At 35.3% G+C, this 23,542-nt stretch overlaps 1 protein-coding gene across 2 annotated transcripts; it reads left to right on the top strand.

The window, feature by feature from the left end:
* Positions 1-140: 140 nt before the first annotated feature.
* adck2 (aarF domain containing kinase 2) lies at positions 141-18,428 on the top strand. 2 transcript variants are annotated; one of them, XR_012400086.1, is made up of 10 exons: positions 141-785; positions 3,425-4,037; positions 4,924-5,070; positions 6,954-7,082; positions 7,168-7,263; positions 8,490-8,735; positions 12,331-12,459; positions 14,885-14,938; positions 17,725-17,981; positions 18,253-18,428. XR_012400086.1 is itself a non-coding variant. In XM_695757.9 (9 exons), exons 1-9 carry the CDS (start codon positions 541-543, stop codon positions 17,863-17,865), a joined length of 1,800 nt encoding a protein of 599 aa, XP_700849.4. In that variant the 5' UTR covers positions 141-540; the 3' UTR covers positions 17,866-18,428. The 2 variants fall into 2 exon arrangements, 1 of the variants encoding a protein (XP_700849.4); XM_695757.9 differs by having other exon boundaries at positions 17,725-18,428.
* Positions 18,429-23,542: the final 5,114 nt, after the last annotated feature.

The raw sequence follows: 23,542 nt of genomic DNA on the forward strand, positions 1-23,542 counted from the left end.
GTTTATTTTATTGAACTAACTTTGTTCTAAATAAATACTAGTTTTTTAATCAACAAATCAATATCGATTAACGTTACTGCCCCCTTTTTCCCTTTCCACCGAGATGCGGAACTAACGTTAGCAATCACACGGAGCGATTTATCAGGCGAACCGGCGGAGAGCAGCAGTAACATTCATAACAAATGTTTGAATGAATTTAACGTTAACCGAATTCAAGCCTAAATGTGGAGAAACAACGCGAAAATGACACTAAATAGCACAGCCGCGGACATCTGTCGACGAAAAAACGCAAGATAATGAGAATATGGATGCATATGTACATGTTGACCTGCGTGTTCTGAACATTTCTGTGACTCATATTGTCATTTAAAGATTGTGAGCATGCTCGATGCTGACTATAAACACTGCAGAATTGTATATTAGCAAACGTGAATGTGTTTATTAATCCATACTTTATCATTTCAAACCTTAACAGAAGAAAGCAACAGAACTGAACGCTGTTAATTCATTATATAATGTCTACATTTGGCTTCATTTAAAATGTCTGTATTTTGCACAAGGCACCTGCTGCATAGCTTTAAGTGCTTTGCGCGCAGGTTACCGATTCCAACTCAATCCCGCAGAGTGTTTTTTGTTAAAGCCACTCGTCTTTTATCCCAAACCCCAAAAGTGGGATTGTTCTGCTGGACTGCATGTGGGACCATTTACGCCGCCGGACCAGAATCCCTCAAGAATCATCAAAACCCCACAGAGAGGAAATCAGTGGCCGGAGTTCAGATCCACAGGTTAGCAGTGGTCGACACTAATTGTTTTTACATCACTGCTGTACGTGTGTGCGTATTTGTAGTGTCTGTGTTTCATAAGAGTATATTCATTTTAGTAAACCTTCACTACTTTTCAAAAGTAGATAATGTACTTTTTACTCTACTACATTTGCTGAATGAAGCTGAGTAAAGTTATTTTTAATCTCCTTCAAGTTGTTCCAAACTTTCATGATTTTGTTTCTTCTTTTAAACACAATAACTGATATATTTTGAAAAATGTTGGAAACCTGTAACCATTGCCTTCTGTTGTAGGTGATAGATTTCCAACATTTTTCAAAATATCCCTGCGTGTAACATAGACTAACCATGTTCCGTACACTTTTCGCTATGCAGCGCACTCCTCCGTCATTGAAAGCCAGATAAGCATGCTTGTGTGTTCATTCTCTGGGGGAATATCTATTGCACAATCTAAATCTTGATTGATGTCTTTTGGACCAGTAGTTTTTGAGAAAAGATGGGAAAAGTACCACCTTCGCATGTGTACGGAAGATGATAGGTATTAACGATGATCTGTACACCAGTGGTTTTCAAAGTGGGGGTCGGGACCCCCCCAGGGGTCGCAGGGCAATGAAGGGAGGTCGCCTCGTGATTTCCAAAAATATTTATTTTTATTAAACCATAAGAATTAACATATTTTATCCATAACTATACTGAAAATAAAAATAGTCGTTTATAGTTACTATATACTATATAGTTACTATAGTAGCTTATAGTTACTTGTTCTATTGAATTGTGACCCCTGGGGTAATTACATTATAATAAAGGCAGCAATAGCTTTAGATGCATTTTGATTTTATAACATCAGGTTATACTTTCTAGCACATTTAAAGCACTGACACAAATTTAATTGGTGTGTCTGAGTCATTGCATGCAAGGTTTCTGTATTTATAACCACCTCAGAGGATATTGGGGGTCGCGAGTCACTGGCATTGTTATTTTTGGGGTCGCGGGCTGAAAAGTTTGGGAACCCCTGCTGTACACGACTAAAATAGTGTTCCGCACAGGGTGCATAACTTTAATTTACTGGCAAAATGGGCATTTGTTGAAGTCTTATTAAAATCTTATGTCAGAATATACTGTTATTGCGTTTAATTTGAAGTTAATGATATATTAAATATTTTAGGCGGCAGCTAGCTCTCTGCAACTCTCACATGGTCGCCCACTGAAGCTTAGCAGGGCTGCGCCCGGTCAGTACCTGGATGGGAGACCACATGGGAAAGCTAGGTTGCTGCCGGAAGTGGTGTTGGTGAGGCCAGAAGGGGGCGCCCAACCTGCGGTCTGTGTGGGTCCTAATGCCCCAGTATAGTGACGGGGATGCTATACTGCTCAGTGAGCGCCGTCTTTCGGATGAGACGTTAAACCGAGGTCCCGACTCTCTGTGGTCATTAAAAATCCCAGGATGTCCTTCGAAAAGAGTAGGGGTTTATCCCCAGCATCCTGGCCAAGTCTGCCCACTGGCCTCTGTCCATCATGGCCTCCTAACCATCCCCATATTCAATTGGCTTCATCTCTGTCTCCTCTCCACCAATCAGCTGGTGTGTGGTGTGCGGTCTGGCCATCCAAGTGGATGCTGCACACTGGTGGTGGATGAGGAGATTCCCCCCCATTGTGTAAAGCTTTGAGTGTCCAGAAAAGCGCTATATAAATGTAAGGAATTATTATTATTATTATTATAACTCTTTTATGAAAGTTTGTAATGAAATAGCTTCAAAATCATTTACTTTTTCTATCATGTTTATTTTATTACAGCTTGACAATTTTAAATATTAAAACATTAAATTAATGCACATTAACGCTGACTTGACTGACCTTTTATGAATACAAACATCATCACTGCAAAAAGAGGATCCAAACAGTGTTTGCAGCCAGTCTCTCAGGCTCTCTGGCGGTCATCACCCACAACTGACGTTTAAACATCCCTATTTCAAAGCATTTATTCAACAAAAGATAAGTTATTTAACAATTTGTGAGAACATAATATTCACTTCATAAAGACTGTAATACAGTGTGATGCATAAGTTAAATGCAAAAGCGACACTCGCACTTTAAGCCCACTGTCTATTTTCAAGCGCATTAGGTGGACGTAGCAAACTTACTGAATTCACTCGGAAACATATAGTTAAGGTCTCTGTTGTGGTTGGGGCTGAAAGAGTGAGAATTAAAGATTACACAGATATATAGCTTGACTACGACCCATAAGTATTTATTCAGAGATTAGCGTTAAAAGGTAATCTGTACGGAATATCGTTGTGTACGGAATATGGTTAGTCTACGTTACCACTAGAAGGAAGCCTGAGTACCACTAGTGGTACGTGTACTACAGTTTGAGAACCACTGTGGTCAACCAAGCAAGTCTCTTAAATAATCTCTACTAAAAGACTGAAAATATTACTTTACAAACTGTATTGTGAATAAATCATATAAATGTTTTCATAATAGTCAATAGTATTTCTGAAGTTAATTTAAAAAATAAATACTTATGAATGTACACACATTTACACAATAAACAGAATCAATGATGGGCTAAAAATCGGCAGAATTCTGCATGCGCAGATTTCCTGTGGGTCGACTCATCTCTAATTTGTGTGCTTTTGTTCCAGGCTAGTATTCGTCCTGCGATTGGGACTCCGCGCATTGGTGCTTCTTCTCAAATTCAGCCCTCTTTTACTTCTATACCCATTGACTTTACTATCCCAGCGTTGGGCGTCCCATTGGTTGGATTGCCTACTTTGGGTCACCGAAACCTCCGGACCAACATTTATCAAACTGGGCCAATGGGCCAGCACAAGACGGGATATCTTCTCCCAAGACTTCTGTGACCGCTTCTCCAGGCTTCACGTGCGGGTGAAGGCTCACTCCTGGTCCCACACTAAACTGTGTCTGAAGCGGGCGTTTGGGGAGGGATGGAGGCAGATGTTTGTGTTTGACAGTAAGGAGCCGGTAGGTTCGGGATGCGTGGCTCAGGTGTACCGCGCCAAAGCTAAAGTGGCAAACATCCAAGATCCGGCTTTCCAGAAGCTGCTGGAGGAACTGGAGAAGAAGAATCTTCTGGAAGCCTGGGAGATCCCTGGACTGGGAGGAGCATTGAGTGATTTTTGGGAGATTAATAGAGATGAGGATGAGATGACGGATGGGAAGATGAAGGAATTCGGAGAGAGATCTGGTCAAGGTGAACATTTGGAGGAAGAGCGGCTGATTCCTGTTGCAATTAAGGTAGAACCGCTTTTGCATATTAAGAGTTATCTAGTTAGTTTCTCAAGAATTGCTTGTAGTACACACTCTCAAAGTTATATAATTATTAGAACTGATGGTATTACAAATTAACTTGAAACTTTTCCAGGTGTTTTACATTGGAAAAAATGTTTTTGTCACTCAAAAGAGTTTTTTTTTAGATTGTTCTTAATATTTTAATTATTTCTAGAATGTTCTTAATGATAAAGTTCTTTTAAGAATCTTCCTAATAATTAGTTCTTTTTAGAATTTTGTTAACAATAAAGTTCTTTTGAAAATGTTCTCAATAATAAAGTTATTTCCAAGTTTTTATTTATTGTTTTATTACACTTATTAAAAGGATAAACCAGCAAATTAAAAAGTGCATGCAATTAGAAAAAAAAATATTGCATAAATAAATAAATCCTACAGCATTAACTTGTTTTGAAAAGACAAATCTGCTTACCTAGGCCGCATTTATTAAAAAAATACAATAAAAAACATAATATTGTGAAATATTAATTAAATTTAAAATGTCTTTTTTTATATGTATTTTAATAATAATCATAAATGTTTCTTGAGCAGCAATTTCCAGCAAAACGGTTATCACTAAGGACTGAATTAATAATGCTGAAAATTTAGCTTGAAATCACAAGAATAATTTACACTAAAAATCTAATAAAAACCGTAATACTTTGCAAATATTAGTTCAATTTAAAATGTCTTTTTTATATATATCAAAATATTTTTAAGTGTAATTTATTGCAGTGATGCCAAGCTGAATGAAACAAAATTTTGCTTGGCATCAATGCAATAAATTACACTTAAAAAATGTTTTATATATATAAAATTCCTATATTCTCTAAGAAGATGTGTGCTCTTCATCCAGGTTCTTCATCCAGGAATCCGGCAGCAGGTGCAGATCGACCTGATCTTAATGAAAGCTGGAAGTTTATTCCTCAACTGTTTGCCGGGTGTGAAGTGGCTCAGCCTGCCGGAGATTGTGGAGGAGTTCCAGAAGCTCATGACCAAACAGGTGCCTTTATGAACTATATATTTCTATTAAAATATATAGAAATACTGTAGTTATTACTATAGTGTTTTAGAACCATACGATAGTAAAATGTATTGTACTGTATATATTATAGTATTTAAACAGTTTGTTAATAAATGCCCCAACACACAGTAGTATTTACTATTGTCAACTGATAATAAATACTGTAGTATACTTTAGTTTTTACTACAGTAAACTGTGGTGTATTGTAGTATAATATAATCTATAGGTTTAGAAAACTACAGTATTCCTTATATTACTATAGTTGATTTGTTACCATAGCAACTAAAGAATCACCACAACAGATTAAATACTATAGTTGATGTGTTACCATAGCAACTATAGAATCACCACAACAGATTAAATGCTATAGTTAATGTGTTACCATGGCAACTATGAAATCACTACAACAGATTAAATACTATCGTTGTCGTTTTACCATAGCAACTATAGAATCACCGCAACAGATTAAATGCTATAGTTGATGTGTTACCATAGCAACTATAGTATCACCACAACAGATTAAATACTATAGTTGATGTGTTAACATAGCAACTATGAAATTACCACAACAGATCGAATACTATCGTTGTCGTGTTACCATAGCAACTATAGAATCACTGCAACAGATTAAAACAGATTAAATGCTATAGTTGTTGTGTTACCATAGCAACCATAAAATCACCACAACAGATTAAATACTATGGTTGTTGTGTTACCATAGCAACTATAAAATCACCACAACAGATTAAATACTATAGTTGTTGAGTTACCATAGCAACTATAGAATCACCACAACACATTAAATACTATAGTTGTTGAGTTACCATAGCAACTATAGAATCACTGCAACAGATTAAATGCTATAGTTGATGTGTTACCATAGCAACTATAGTATCACCACAACAGATTTAATACTATAGTTGATGTGTTAACATAGCAACTATGAAATTACCACAACAGATCGAATACTATCGTTGTCGTGTTACCATAGCAACTATAGAATCACTGCAACAGATTAAAACAGATTAAATGCTATAGTTGTTGTGTTACCATAGCAACCATAAAATCACCACAACAGATTAAATACTATGGTTTTTGTGTTACCATAGCAACTATAAAATCACCACAACAGATTAAATACTATAGTTGTTGAGTTACCATAGCAACTATAGAATCACCACAACACATTAAATACTATAGTTGTTGTGTTACCATAGCAACTATAGAATCACCACAACAGATTAAATGCTATAGTTGTTGTGTTACCATAGCAACTATAGAATCACCACAACAGATTAAATACTATAGTTGACGTGTTACCATAGCAACTATAGAATCACCACAACAAATTAAATGCTGTAGTTGTTGTGTTACCATAGCAACTATAGAATCACCACAACAGATTAAATACTATTGTTGATGTGTTACCATAGCAACTATAGAATCACCACGACAGATTAAATGCTATAGTTAATGTGTTACCATAGCAACTATGAAATCACCACAACAGATTAAATACTATAGTTGTCGTTTTACCATAGCAACTATAGAATCACCACAACAGATTAAATACTATAGTTGTTGTGTTACCATAGCAACTATAAAATCATCACAACAGATTAAATACTATAGTTGTTGTGTTACCATAGCAACTATAAAATCATCACAACAGATTAAATACAATAGTTGGTGTGTTGCCATAGCAACTTTAGAATCACCAAAAATTCTAGTGCTTTACTATAGTATGGTTAAAAGACTATAGTATTTAATATAAATGGCTATATATTTTTTTATTAATATTATTTATTAGTTATTTATGTGTAGGCTAAAATAACTAAAAATTGATAATATTTCTGATGCAGATTGATCTACGGTTTGAGGCCCAGAACATTGAAAAGTTCCAGAAGAACTTTAAAGATCTGGAATATGTGAAGTTTCCGACGCCGCTCAGACCGTTCGTCACTAGAACTGTGCTGGTAGAAACATATGAGGTGAGAATGGCTATATTTGTGATTATTTAGGTTGTTAGATACCATTTTTACTTTTTCCTTTCTACTTTTTCTGTTGCTCATTTAGGAAAGTGAACCCATCTCCAAGTACCTGAGCTCTAACATCCCAGCAGGAGTCAAGCAGAGAATCGCACGCATGGGTGTCGATCTACTCCTAAAAATGGTGAGTAAAGGCCCCAGTACACTTATAAAAAAAAAAAGTAATTTCGAACAAAATCCGGCCAAAACTAAGCTCTTTTTGAACTCGTTTCAGCAGTTTGACTTTTAAGCTTGGTTAAACTTTATTGGGAGTTCATTTTGGTCCTAAACACCTTTGAGCTGCCATTGGTCTGTGATGGTTATGCAATCAGTGGGTGTGTTCTGAAGCTCCGCCACCCAGAATTTGTGTCTGAAGTTTCAACTGAAAATTACATTATTAATTTATTTAATCATGTTGTAATATTCATTTTTTTTAGTGGAAGCCAAAGTCTCTTTAAATGCAAATGAGCTGCTGCTCGCAGGAATGCACACTAAAAGCTGAAATATCAATGGTATATGAATAATTTGCTTATATTACTTCATAGGGGTGCCAGTAATTGTACTTTTTTTTTGTGCAATTATTTTTCAAATATTTCCCAAGTGCTGTCTAACAGAGAAATTTTTTTCAATACTTTTAGAGATAATAGTTGTGATAACTAATTTATAAGAAATAAGTTAGGTTATACATAAGTTAATAATATTGTCCTTAGCATTTTTGAAATTTTTTGTAAATATATATATATGTAAATAAATAAATAAATAAATATATATATATATATATATATATATATATATATATATATATATATATATATATATATATGTAAATAAATATATATATATATATATATATATATATATATATATATATATATATTTATTTATTTATTATTTTATATATATATATATATATATATATATATATATATATATATATCTTTTTTTTTTTTATATAAATAAGACTTTCTCCAGAAGAAAAACATAAAAGGACATCTTATAAAGAATGTCGTTCCACTGTTAAGCAACACTTGCTAAATATTTTAAAAAGATTTTGTTTTATACAAAACTGTGATTTGTTTGCTATTCACTCCCTACAGGATTTTGCAAGAAAATTTATTAATTTATTAATTGATTGATTTAAAAAAACAAAACAATTTTTTACAGCTTTATCTCAACAATACTTGTGTTTCGCTGGGAAACAACAATCTGGTCAAATTTTTATTTATTTATCTCAAACCATTGGACTCAAAATCCTGTTTATTGTCCAAAAGATTTGTAATATTTTGAGAAAAATAAATTCATTACAGTCTTGTTTTTTTCAGCTACCAAGAGTGCTAGAGGTCGAGATCTAACTTGTGTTCGTCTCTGCAGGTGTTTGTGGATAATTTCGTCCATGGTGATCTTCACCCGGGGAATATCCTGGTTCAGGGCAGCTGTGGGGAGGAATCTGAGGACAGGGCCACGCTGACGGACCTGTGGGACACTGTGGTGGTCAGCATGAGGGCGACTCCTCCATCTCTTCAGCTGGTGCTGCTGGACGCTGGTATTGTAGCGCAGCTCAGTGAAGCAGATCAGCGCAACTTCAGAGCTGTCTTTACCGCTGTTGTCCTCAGACAGGTAAACATGGGCTGCAACATTCACTTTGATTGACATCCTGCCTTTGTATGTGCCCCCTAGTGACCATCTCTCCCTCATTAGCATTAGACATCAGTCTTGTTTTTGAATCTGCCACTATGCTGACACACAGGCATTTGTAGCACAATTAAAATCAAAGCTTAAAAGGGTCAGTTTTAAGGAGTCATAAAACTTTATTTGTATGGTATTTTGAGCTTCACACACACACTCTATGGCAGAGGTCGCGTTAGACTTTCTCATTGTTCGTCATTTTGACGGAGAGGGTTGTAAAATTTCCTATTATTGATCGTTATTTAATTTGCAGACTTTCTAATCGTTTTTTTTTAATTCAAATTTTAATAATGAACTTGCACGACGAGCATATATGCTAAATTATCCATTTATTTATTTGCTTCGCCTCGTGGTTCCATCCCAAAGAGGGAAGAAATCACTTTTGCGAACGCTCACGCTCAATCTGCCCAGTTGGTGGAATGAACTCCCTAACTGCATCAGAACAGCAGAGTCACTCGCTGTCTTCAAGAAACGACTAAAAACTCAACTATTTAGTCTCCACTTCACTTCCTAATCTGCAATTGCCGATCTGGATGTCACACTAACTGTACCAAAAAAAATAAATAAAATAAAAAGTACTAATACTTTCCTTCTTAGACTTTACAGACATGAAACTTGCCTACAGCACTTATTCATTGTTGCTCTTATAGTTGTGTAAGTTGCTTTCTTGTCCTCATTTGTAAGTCGCTTTGGATAAAAGCGTCTGCTAAATGACTAAATGTAAATTTATTTGACAAATTAACAAAAAGTACTATCTGCCGTAACTCATATCTTCCTTCTGCGTCGACCTGAACTGGGTGCTGGCCTGTGCGTAATCAAACGCATCAAGAGAGACTGATGCAGAGGCAGTTGTCATTAAATTCTGTGTCTTTGCCTCGGAAGGTCGACGACTTGTGACCAAAGACCACTTCAGCCAGCATTTTGTAGTTGGGAAACATTTCTCCTAAGGCTGTGATCTCTCAGATTTTCCGAATGTGGGATTTCCTGATCCTGCAAGCACTCGTTTCACCGGGAAAACATACTACAGCACAAGCTTCTTCTGCACCCCTCTGCGTTCGGTAGTGCTCACAACGCACTCCAAAGCACCTGACGTCCTTGCTACCACTGGGTTAGCTCGTAACTGCTGTTGGCGACTGAGGATTTTTGTCTGTTTGTTCTTCATCGTCCACTGCATCACTTCCTCTTTTTTCCCCTTTATTATTTATATCACATCTAGAAACCTCTCACACTCAGCTGCTGTGATATTTTTGCAACTGTACGCAGCGGTGACAAAGAGGAGACAAAACAAGGGTAATCGCCATCAGCTGGACAAGAGTGTGAATTACAGTTAGCTACAAAATACAATAGATCAGTGGTTCTCAAACTTTTATCATCAAGTACCACCTCAGAAAAAAATTGTCTCTTCAAGTACCACCAAAATGAGCAATATTGAAATACAGTAGCGTAGTAGGCCCAGTTAAGCAGCTAAAACTCTGCACAGTTAAAAAATGTGGCAGATTACCTCAGAAATATAGGCTATTTGTCTAATATGGCATATTATATACATCATTTTTGATAAGTTTTTGAAATGTGTGTCGCATGTACATGACATATTTCATTTCCCTGCGTACCACTAGTGGTACACGTTCCACAGTTTGAGAACCACTGCAATAGATCACCCTCAGCATAATCCGATGGATTAAAATGACGGATCACCTTCAGATTTTTCCGTCACTGCTGAAAAAAAATCCGTCAATGATGGAAACGCGACCTCTGCTTTAGGGACATCAGATACCTTTTGCATCTCGGTAATGCATAATAGGTTCCCTTTAATTGACCTACTTATACTAAGTAATAAAACTTTACATTCTTTTTGTGAAGAAAGTTCTTAAGTGTGTATAAGAGGATATACAATACTGAAGTTTTACAATACTTTTTTTTACTTGTGCTTTCGGTGTAAATGCTTTTTATCATTGCTTGTTATTATTTTTATTATTAAAAGTGTACATACAGGCATGCTTTTGGACAGTATTTTGTCATTAGCATTTTAAAAAGTATTATGGTGTTTAATAATGTTTTATTAATACATTTCTTTTTTTCTTTTAAGCATGCATTATGCAGTATATTTTATTTATGTATATATATATATTGTACAAAAGTTCTGTCTGGTTCTCAAATCTGATTGGCTGAAAGCCGTGCAATATTCTGCAATATCAGAACTCCTACAGCCTCTTTACTCTTTGTGTATCACTTCGCACACATACAGCTAGCTAAAAGCAGACACTACAGACACTAAACTTTAAAAGATGCTTTTAACAGCTGTTTAACTGTCAGCTTATGATTTGAATCCAATGCGGAAGAAAGTAGCTCCTCATACAAAAGGGTTTTTGAGACTCTCCATGTTTGATTTTGTTTTTATATGCACAATTATGTCGTCAAACTGTTGTATAAACGCAATATCACACTCGTAGCAGTGCGATATGGCTGTATATCGGCACTGGTGGGGGCACTAAGGCAGCCATATCGCACTGCTACTCGTGTGATATTACTCATATATATATATATATGGCTGATTCCAGCGTTATGGATGTGACATTTGCAGTAAAAATTCAAAACATAAATTCGCAGAGAAAGTATACGTTAACATTATATTGAACCATCTGTTTATATTTTCCAAAACAACTAACCACAGAGTTATGGGATCAAAAAAATTCAATCTGTGAACATTTTTATACTTTAAATGAGGAAAATAAACAAGCGTTATGGATGTGACAAAAAAGTCTGCGAGTTTACAGTATACAACATATTTACTAGAAATTCTGTGAATTAAACTGCACAACCCAAAATAAATAATGCTCAACAAAAGGATAAGAGTTGGCTCTTTATAGAACAAAACTGATTGATTTTATTTTATTTTGACATTTTTCATTTTTGAGGGAGAAGCTTTGTTATGGATGTGACACTTTTTCGTTATGGATGTGACGGATGTGAAATTGTCATTTGTTTGACTTTGGTAAATCAAATATAATAGTTTGAAAACATTGACAGCGACATTTTTAAGTATTTTTAAAGTACTGTAAAACACTTGCCTGCGCAAAAAATGTAGAAACGGTTTTGCTATTTTGGTGAAAACATTTTTCTTTTCATGGCAAGGTTGACATTTTCATGGAATTGCTCATATATATATATATAATACTATATATATATGTATATGTATATATATATATATACATGTATAAATATATATATATTTATATATATATATATATATATATATATGTATAAATATATATATATTTATATATATATATATATATATATATATATATATATATATATATATATATATATATATATACTGTATATACACACACACACACACACACACACACACATCATATATAGTATTATAGCATTTTATTAGTGTTGTAGGTAATTTACTAACATGAGCTAATATTTGAACAATACTCTACTTTACCTTAAAATACCTTTGTTTAAGTTGATTTGATACATTTTTAGCACTGGTCGTCATATTCTTATGTTTTAGGGCGAGCGAGTAGCGGAGCTGATCCTCCATCACGCCCGGGCCAACGAGTGCCAGGATGTGATGCGATTCAAGAAGGAAATGGCTGAACTGGTGGATCGTGCACTCAGTGACACGCTCTCTCTGGGGAAGGTAGAGTTACACACCTCCATCACTTCCATATTTAATATAGATCTACAGACTTCTTATCAAGCTTGGAATAAATAAAATGATGCTCAACAAGGCTTTATATGTTTGATTAAAAATGCAGTAAAAATTCTGAAATATTATTTAAATCTAAAACAACATTTCTCTTTAACATATATATATATTTCAAAATGTCATTTATTTCTGTGATGCAAAGCTAAATATTCAGCATTTTCAGATCATGATCGTTCAGGAATTGGTCTAATATGAAGAATTGTTGCTCAGGAAATACTTCTGATTATTAATGTTGAAAATTCAATTCAGCTTTATTTGTATAGGGCTTTTACAATGTAGATTGTGTCAAAAGCAGCTTCAAATAAAAGATCATAGTAAATTGGAACAGTGTAGTTCAGCTCAGTTCAGTGGGGTTTAATAGTCACTACTGAGGGTCTAAACACTGGAGAGCAAATCCATCGATGCACACCTCTACAGATCCCGAACCATGCAAGCTAGTGGCGACAGCGGAGAGGGAAAAAAAACTTCACAAATTGGCGAAAGTTAAAAAATAAATCTTGAGAGAATCCACTCAGTTCGGCACGACCATTTTAATTTCTCCGCTGGCCAAACGTCTTGTGCAGAGCTGCAGTCTCTGTGGCGGAGGCTCGAAGCTGGGCCTCAGCGAAGACTCGTCTGTCCCTGGGGTGTCACAGGAATCAGTCTCATGCTCTCCACTCATGCATGACCACCACAGCAGCTGCTCAGGATACGGCCTGGTCCAGGATTATGGAAACCTTGGGATCATTTCGTCGATGGTCTTGGGTCAATCAGTGACTCTGCATAGTCTGAGGGCCTCAGGATGAGTATCCCCAGGTGGAAATGAAGAATAAAGAGAATAATTAGCGTAGCTGCCGCTTATAGTGTATACAAACAAGATGCAGAAACCAGTGTGGAAACCCACTAAGTAATGCATTGAGTGTATGCTTTACTAATAAGGGTGTCAAAATCAAAATCGATCGAAATTTATGCTCAATGTCGATTATCGAATCAAAAAATAGAATCGTCGATGCTGCCACGCCCCCAATGTAACGTCAGCTTGGCTTACCAAGCGGGAAAAGCAGGCTTTTTGAAGTGCTTGTTAAACTGTGCAGACGCAGGAGACCCGTCGACAGGGCTTAAACTTTCAGGGCTCGACAGTAAGGACTGCCCGATGGCCTGGGGCCAGCGTGCGAGACACTCGGGTCAGTGCACAGTGCTGCCTTGTTGCTTGCCAGATCAAGCCAGAGCTGTGTGCTGCGACTGTCTGTCAATTGTGTGCAAATACAACACATAGACGTTTGTTTCGGAACCGCCCCGTTAGCACGGTTTGTTTGGCATATATCCAGCAGTTGCGCTCGCTTCTGCGCCAAATCAATCAGTCCGAGATCGCCTGAATGAGACTGTATCTGCCCTACTGAGCGGATCAATTGTAGTGAGAAAGCAAAACAATTCAACGAACTAACGACCCAGGCTATATCACAGTGTATTATGATCGTGTAATAGCCATATATACGGCTATATGACGAGAGAATGATGAGCAGGGCGAGATGTCATTCTTACCGGTAAATGCGAAATATGAAATATTACCGAGAGCTGTTTATCCAGCCTGATCACGGTTTATCCGTTTGGAAAATTGACCGAAGTTACTATTTGATAATTTTTTCATGTTTTAATCTTATAATATGTTGTGTTAGGCCAGTTGTTTTGTTCTTTTTTTCGAGCTGTCAGTGCGGAAATGATCAACATTGATCTGCTTCGCGATCTGATGCAGTCTCGGTTCATCTGCTATGTATAACATATGTCTCGCTATAATTTAAGCCTAAAATGCAGAATTCTAGCCAACGTTTCTTTAATAGATTGATTAATTCAATAGATAGATTTTGGTAATTATGTGTGTAACTTTATTCCTTTGCTTTATGATTTGGTTATGGGTAAAACAAAGACCATGCAGGTCAGGTAGTTTAAACGGTAGGCTACAAATAATTAATTCGTTATTAATTAATTAATTATTCATAATCGAATCGAATCGTGACTTAAGAATCGAAAAGGTAATCGAATCGAGGATTTGGAGGATCGTGACACCCTTATTTAATCTAGTTTTGAACTGAGAGAGTGTGTCTGAGCCTCGGACGTTATCAGGAAGGCTATTCCAGAGTGTAGGAGCCATAAATGAGAAGGCTTGACCTCCTTTACTCGACTTTGCTATTCTATGTACTACCAGAAGCCCTGAGTTTTGAGATCTTAAAGAGGGAGTTGGATTGTAGCGAGACAGAAGTTTGGTTAGATAAACAGGAGCTCGATTATTTAAAGCTTTATATGTAAGAAGCAATATTTAAAATATCTTCATATATTTGTGAAAACCTCTCATTAAAGAGTGAACGCTGTTGTTTTCTAGATCCAGGTGGCCGAGCTTCTCTCTCAAGTTTTTGGTTTGCTGATCCATCACAAGGTGAGGGCAACTAACACAAGCTAGAACATCATTAGCTGTTTGTAAAATTATGAAACGGTTCCTTGAAATGTGTGCAAAAGATGGTGCGGCTTGATTTAGTTTATTCTTGAATTGATTGGATGCTTGTGGTAAAAGACTGTGGAATACACAAAACACGTCACTCATTTAGTTTTGAATGGGGAAAAGTGTAATGATCAATATGCAGAATGAAGCCCCGCCTTCTAATACAGGAGCCAATCGTTGATTGATATAGACTGAGGATTCTCCGGAGGAGGAGAGTGGACCAGGCGTGTGTTTATGACAGTTTCTGCAGCTTCATTATGATTCCTCTAGGCTCAGCAAATGCACTGGAATCTCATCGAATACTTGCCTCACAGACATGAGAAATAAATCCGCATAAAGCTTGAAATCTCTTTTAAATTAACCTAATACACTTGAAAATAAATGTACTCTGCTTTTGTAATCAGTATGAAACAGTCCTGTCAAATGCACATCACATGACAGCTCTACTCGAATGCCCACAAACTCGTAAACAAAGAGTCGCTGTCGTTTTGGGAGGTGATTTACCATCAAGTTGGGAATTAATTTAAAAGAGCAGCGGGATCAGATGACGTGTAACACGCGTAAATAGAATAAGCCATAAATGAGGTTAGTGTCATGATACACATTAGCTTGGGCATCCTAAAGAAAAAAAAGGATTTAAACGTTTAGTAATTAAATTAAAGAGACAACTGTTGTTTAATTTTATTGGTGATTTCCCAATATTGAATTTAATCTTAAGCTTGGCAAACAGTTTTGTAGAATTAGATCTTTCAAACAGAATGCTTCCTCCGGGTGCCCCGGTTCCCCCACAGTCCAAAGACATGCGGTACAGGTGAATTTGGTAGGCTAAATTGTCCGTAGTGTACTAGTGTTTGTGTGTGAATGTGTGTGTGGATGTTTCCCAGAGATGGGTTGCGGCTGGAAGGGCATCCGCTGCGTAAAAACTTGCTGGATAAGTTGGCGGTTCATTCCACTGTGGTGACCCCGGATTAATAAAGGGACTAAGCTGACAAGAAAATGAATGAATGAAAACAGAATGCTTTAAATGGACTTTGTAATGGTTTGCTATTGGTGGATCTCATGATAATTGACAGGTTGCCTCATGCCAGTAACCACCAATCAGAGAAGGAAAGACATTGTGGATATTTCTGATTAAAAATTACAGCGATTTGATGACCTAAAAATAAAATGAAAAGATAAATCGTGATTTTAAAGTACTAACCATACTGATTTTGTTAGCTTACATTGCTAGATTCTTGGTGAACAATTCATCTGTGCATGTCATTAAGAAAAAGAATGGTTTGCCCTTGTAATCTTTAATTCAAATCTAAAAATCAATTGTTTTCAGTTCAAATCTCAGATCTCAGGTCTGTCTGAGGTATTAGGCGGGGCTAACATATTTAACCACGCCCCCTCCAGTTGTCAGTTTTGACAACAAACAGAAATGGTGAGCAGGGGTCCGTTCTTCGTACGTGGATTACTCAGTTAGCTGGATTTGGATATTGACGATTTGACATGATCCAGGATCGTTTCGTTCTTCAAAGCTGATCCGAGAGTTGTTGTCATAGCAACAGTTCTGCTAGGTCAAACCTGGACGGGAGCAGGGTCAATTCATATAAACAGGATTAGATCGGCTCAGTTCAAGCGAAGATAATACAGAAAGTATGTTCTGAATTCTGATATTTTCTTACAGTAGTAGTTATATACACTTGGGAAAATGGTACATATTTTTTAACTATATATATAAAGTTATAGTCATTAATAAAATAAATAAAGTTATACATATTAATAAAACTTATGCAATCTGCACCCTCGAAATGAAAGTGCAAAGAGAAAACTTATTGATATGAACTTTTTAGATGGCTTCAGTACAAATTGTGTATGATAGAAATGCACAATATGTGACTTTTTTTTTTAAAGCAATAATACATTTATGCAGTCATAAACATGTTTTGATAGTTAATATGCCAGTGATTTGATGCTTCACAAAAGTTGCAGACGCCTTTACCAATATCAAAATGCTTTTGTAAACAACCAGTTATTCTTTACACCGATTAAAAAAAGGCTACTATAATAAAGAAAATCTTTTCTAAATGTAGAACTAAATACACTGATATGCATTGAAATACATGATGAATACTCTTGACACATGACAGTGTAAAGCCTGCAGCTCACAACAAATGTGTAAAGTTATTGCGTGTCATATTTAACAAGCCGTTTACTGCTAATTTGATGTAATTTAGCTCACATGGATAATTAAATATTAATCAGATGATGTCATTACGCTGCTGTGCCGTCAGCCAATCATGGCATTGTTGATCATGATTTCGAGGATCGATAGATCTGTCCTTCACAACACACGCAGCGATCTCAGATCAGTTTATCCAGACATTCTAATCTGATTCGCAAACTTGTTTGAAGAACCAACTTAGCCAGAGATCAGCTATCAAGATTAAAAGATCCAGGATCTGCCAAATCATCGTAGATCATTTAAGCGAGGTACGAAGAACGGACCCCAGGAGGAGTCTGTTAGGTTGTAATAACTCTCACAGACACTTTTCCAGATCTTTCCGAATTAAACGCCTACCTTACTACATCCAATCAGCTCACAGTATTAAAAAAAACAAGCCACGCCCACTGTTTTGCCATTTAATATTCAGTTTCTCTATAGGAAAAATGAATGGTCCCAGCTTCTGGTTGATGTGGACTTTAATGCTGAATTTTTGTGACGTCTCTTATTGCAGGTGAAGCTGGAGAGTAATTTTGCGTCTATGGTGTTCGCCATCATGGTTCTGGAGGGTTTGGGGAGATCGCTGGACCCCAACCTAGACATCTTGGAGATGGCCAAACCCCTCCTGCTGAAAAACTGCACCTCGCTCCTCTGATGCTCCTGCGTTTACAACATTTACCTCACTTCTGCAGCCAATGAAAACAGCCGCAATTCAATCAAGTTAACATGTGCAATTTCTGTAGTTCACTATTTTCAGTACAAAGTCTAATTATTCTTAAAGGGATAGTTCACACAAAAACTAAAAAATCTTCATTTACTGTAACACTCAAGTGGTTTTTGGCTCATGAATTTCTTTCTTTTGTTGAGCATAACTGTTGAATTAATGTTTAATAATAAAAAAAGCAGCCATTGACATTCATAGTTGGAGCACAAAAGTACTATGGAAGTCAATGGCTGCTTTTTCTGGCATTCTTCAGTGTTTCTTCCTTTGTAAAGAAAACATCTTAGTTAATAATGAGGACATTTTCATATTTGGATGAACTATCCCTTCAAAATCTTTGTACATTTGCTGGATGCAAAATGACATGATATAATTATTCCAGGTTAATTAAGTTTTTGCTTTAAATTAGGAAGAATTACTTTGGCAGATTTTTTTTTTTCATTGGCACATAAACATGTTTAATTTATGCTTAAATAAAAAGATTTAAAGAGACAGTACACCCAAAAATGCATTTATTCGCTCTCCTATGACATCCAAGATGCGGGTATTTTTTTCTTTAGTAAGATTTTTGGTGGAAATGGCGATTCTGGGTGATTCATTACATAGCAAGTCAACAGCTACCAGCACTTTGAGGGACAAAAAAATAAATCATTCATTATTAAAATACTTATTTTTTAAAATAAAAAAATGTTGTTTTGCATGTGTATGTATGTATTTATATATGTACAAATGAACTGCGATTGATGGCATCCAATGTAAAAGTTTCTTTTGGTGTGTGTGTGTGTACTGTGTATATTATATTATATATATTCTATATTTATTATTATATTTATTATTATGTTATATAAAATGCATATTTGCATGTACAGTTGAAATAAGAATTATTAGCGCCCAGTTTATTTTTTGCCCCAATTTCTGTTTGACAGAGAGCAGATTTTTCCAACACATTTCTAAACATAATAGTTTTAACAACTCATCTCTAATAACTGATTTATTTCATCTTTGCCATGATGACTACATAATATTTGACTAATGTTTTTCTTGACACTTCTATACAGCTTAAAGTGACTTAACTAGGTTAACTAGGCATGTTAGGGGAATTAGGCAAGTTATTATATAATGATGGTTTGTTCTGTCAAAAATTATATATCTTATAGCTAAAGGGGCTAATAATATTGAGCTTAAAATGGTGTTTAAAAAATTATGAACTGCTTTTACTCTTGCCAAAATAAAACAAATAAGACTTTCTCCAGAAGAAAAAATATTATCAGACATACTGTGAACATTTCCTTGCTCTGTTAAACATCATTTGAGAAATATTTTAAAAAGAAACAAAATTCAAAGGGGAGCAAATAATTCTGACTTAAAATTTGAGTAAATGTTTATTTATATTTAGATATAAATGTAACAAGATAATATCATAGGTTTGTTTTTATGTATGTGTTTTATCATATATACAGATAGATAGATAGATAGATAGATAGATAGATAGATAGATAGATAGATAGATAGATAGATAGATAGATAGATAGATAGATAGATAGATGGATTGATAGATGGATTGATAGATGGATGGATAAATGGATGGATAAATGGATATATCCATCCATCTATCCAAATTTTAGGTTAAGCAAATACATCAGGTTACCACTTTTTATTGAGCTTGAATGTTAAAGGGGCCCTCCTATAAATTGTCAGTAACTGATATGACCCTCCGCCAATTTGAGTTTGAGACCCCTGGTCTAAACAAACTTTTATTTTGAATGTAATTAAGCTTTGCCCATGCACTAATATACCGTTCTTCGTACCTCGCTTAAATGATCTAAGATGATTTGGCAGATCCTGGATCTTTTAATCTTGATAGCTGATCTCTGGCTAAGTTGGTTCTTCAAACAAGTTCGAGAATCAGATTAGAATGTCTGGATAAACTGATCTGAGATCGCTGCGTGTGTTGTGAAGGACAGATCTATCCATCCTCGAAATCATGATCAGCAATGCCATGATTGGCTGAAGGCACAGCAGCGTAATGACATCATCTGATTAATATTCAATTATCCATGTGAGCAAAATTACATCAAATTAGCAGTAAACGGTTTGTTAAATATGACACGCAATAACCTTCCACATTTGTTGTGAGCTGCAGGCTTTACACTGTCATGTGTCAAGAGTATTCATCATGTATTTCAATGCAAATCAGTGTATTTAGTTCTACATTTAGTGAAGATTTTCTTTATTATAGTAGCCGTTTTTTTAATCGGTGTAAGGAATTACTGGTTGTTTACAAAAGCATTTTGATATTGGTAAAGGCGTCTGCAACTTTTGTGAAGCATCAAATCACCATCATATTAACTATCAAAACATGTTTATGACTGCATAAATGTATTATTGCTTTAAAAAAAAGTCACATATTCTGCATTTCTATTATACACAAATTGTACTAAAGCGATCTAAAAAGTTCATATCAATAAGTTTTCTCTTTGCACCACCAGGTGGCAGTCTTTGTACTTTCATTTCGAGAGTGCAGACTGCATAAGTTTTATTAATATATATAACTTTATTTATTTTATTAATGACTATAACTTTATATATATATATATATATATATATATATATATATATATATATATATATATAGTTTAAAAAATATTTACTCTTTTCCCAAGTGTATATAACTACCACTGTAAGAAAATATCAGAATTCGAAACATACTTTCTGTATTATATTTGCTTGAACTGAGCCGATCTAATCCTGTTTATATAAATTGAACCTGCTCCCGACCAGGTTTAACCTAGCAGAACTGTTGCTATGACAACAACTCTCAGATCAGCTTTGAAGAACGAAACGATCCTGGATCATGTCAAATCGTCGATAACCAAATCCAGCTAACTGAGTAATCCACGTACGAAGAACGGACCCCAGATAGTGCTTTTGGGCATTTTAGAGAAACGCATTCTGTCTGTAGACGAAACAGAACATTATTTATGACATTAGCTTTAATTCACAGCCTTGGATTTTTTTATTTTTGGGTGAACTGTGTCTTTACAATTTTAAAGGGACCGTTCTCCCAAAAATGAAAATGCTGTCATCATTTCCTCATCCTCCGGTTGTTTCAAACCTGTTTGATTATCTTTGTGCTGTTTTACAAGGGCGCTGCTAGCAATTTTGGACCCTGTGAATAAAAAGTGAGGAAATGTTAATTTTTGGGTGAACTGTCCCTCCAGGTAATCATATCATTTATTTAAAAAGATTTCAATTTTGTAACAGAAAACAAGACAGTAGTACTAAGAAAGAAAATTATTTTCAAGTAGTGATAAACAGAAAAGTTTTCAGCTGCTCCTTAATAAATAAGACATGCTGTGGTGCAAATATTGCATTAATAATGTGACAATATTGGATGTCAACATTTCTATTATGCACATTCCTATTAATTAAATTATACAGACTTTTAATTCAGTGTCGAATTATAGAACAAATTGATCATGTATGTCCACCTTTTAGGTTGTTTACCAAGTGCATTACACCCGTCCATGCTTTTAAATTTTCTAAGAAGTTCATTATTGTCAAGAAAGAATCACATTATGTCTGAATTAGATTATAGAGTTAATGTCTACGATATATGGAAAGTCATAAACAGATTTGATGCAGGGACCATGTCTTTTGTTTTTTTTTGTTTGCTTAATCAACATATTGGTTAAAGCTATCAAAACCTACAGTGTGTCAATGGAATGTGTCTTTAACAGTTCATGTGCATTTCTAAAACCTTTAGTCGACTATGTCTTGACTGGATCATGATAAATGTGGTATTTTACTCAGATACCAAGGTTAATTGTTTTGCTTGATGTTATGATGTCGCTAAATGTCAGCGATCAATGTCGAAATTACAGTTTTATTTTATTTAAATATATATTTTGTTTATCATCTGCAAATGAGTTTTTGGAAATGGTTGTAAATAATCTGTGTATTTTGCACAGCTTTATCTGAAACAATGATCAATAATCTGATTCTTCTGTGTCTCTGTCTTTTTTATAAAGTTCTGTAGATAGATGGATAGATAGATGGATGGATAGATAGATAGATGGATGGATGGATGGATTTTTTTGAGTGTAGATAGATGACAGTCGACCAAATTTTTCAATATATTTCCATTGTTAGTATATAACGTCAATAAACTTAGAGTAAAATGTAATAAACAAAAACAGCATCTCGTTCTATCTATTGTTCTGTCTACTCTTTCATCCATCCATCCATCCATCTATCTACAGTATCTCTATATTCATCCATCGTTCTATCGATCGTACTATCTATCTATATCTATCCATCCATCGTTCTATCTATCTATCAATCGTTCTGTCTATCCATCGTTCTGTCTCCATCCATCCATCATTGTCTGTCTATCGATCTATCGTTATATCCATCCATCTATCTGTCTATCTGTCTCTATCAATCCGTCCGTCCGTCCGTCCGTCCGTCCGTCTGTCTGTCTGTCTATCTATCCATTGTTCCATCCATCCATCCATCCATCTATCCATTGCTCTATCCATTGTTCTTTCCATCCATCCATCCATCTATCTATCTTTTCATCTTTCTATCTATATATCCATCCATCTATCGTTCTATCCATCCATCCATTATCTATCTATTGTTCTATCTATCCATCCATCTGTCTATCTATCTATCTATCTATCTATCTATCTATCTATCTATCTATCTATCTATCTATCTATCTATCTATCTATCTATCTATATTGTTTCATCTATCTATCTATCGTTCTGTCCATCAATTTATCTGTCTATCCATTGTTCTCTCTATCCATCCATCTATCTATCTATCTATCTATCTATCTATCTATCTATCTATCTATCTATCTATCTATCTATCTATCTATCCATCCATCCATTATCTATCTATTGTTCTATCTATCCATCCATCTGTCTATCTATCTATCTATCTATCTATCTATCTATCTATCTATCTATCTATCTATCTATCTATCTATCTATTGATCCATCCATCTATTTATTGTTCTATCTATCTTTCTGTCCATCAATCCATCTATCTGTCTATCCATTGTTTCTATCTATCCATCCATTCATCCATCCATCTATCTATCTATATTGTTTTATCTATCTATCTATCGTTCTGTCCATCAATTTATCTGTCTATCCATTGTTCTCTCTATCCATTCATCTATCTATCTATCCATCCATCCATTATCTATCTATTATTCTATCCATCTATCTATCCATCCATCCATGTCTATCTATCTATCTATCTATCTATCTATCTATCTATCTATCTATCTATCTATCTACTGTTTCATCCATCCATCTATTTATTGTTCTATCTATCTTTCTGTCCATCCATCCATCTATCTGTCTATCCATTGTTGTTTCTATCTATCCATCCATTCATCCATCCATCTATCTGTCTATCCATTGTTGTTTCTATCTATCCATCCATTCATCCATCCATCTATCTGTCTATCCATTGTTGTTTCTATCTATCCATCCATTCATCCATCCATCTATCTGTCTATCCATTGTTGTTTCTATCTATCATCCATTCATCCATCCATCTATCTATTCATTGTTCTCTCCATCCATCCATGCA

This window comes from Danio rerio, chromosome 25, assembly GCF_049306965.1.
Source record: "Danio rerio strain Tuebingen ecotype United States chromosome 25, GRCz12tu, whole genome shotgun sequence".
Taxonomy (NCBI): domain Eukaryota; kingdom Metazoa; phylum Chordata; class Actinopteri; order Cypriniformes; family Danionidae; genus Danio; species Danio rerio.

Excerpts from the sequence above, each read along its gene's own strand:
- adck2 (XM_695757.9), top strand. The coding sequence starts at position 541 with ATGTCTGTATTTTGCACAAGGCACCTGCTGCATAGCTTTAAGTGCTTT. Across the intron at positions 5,071-6,953 it reads AGAAGCTCATGACCAAACAG|ATTGATCTACGGTTTGAGGC; the intron begins GTGCCTTTATGA and ends TTTCTGATGCAG. Across the intron at positions 7,264-8,489 it reads TCGATCTACTCCTAAAAATG|GTGTTTGTGGATAATTTCGT; the intron begins GTGAGTAAAGGC and ends TCGTCTCTGCAG.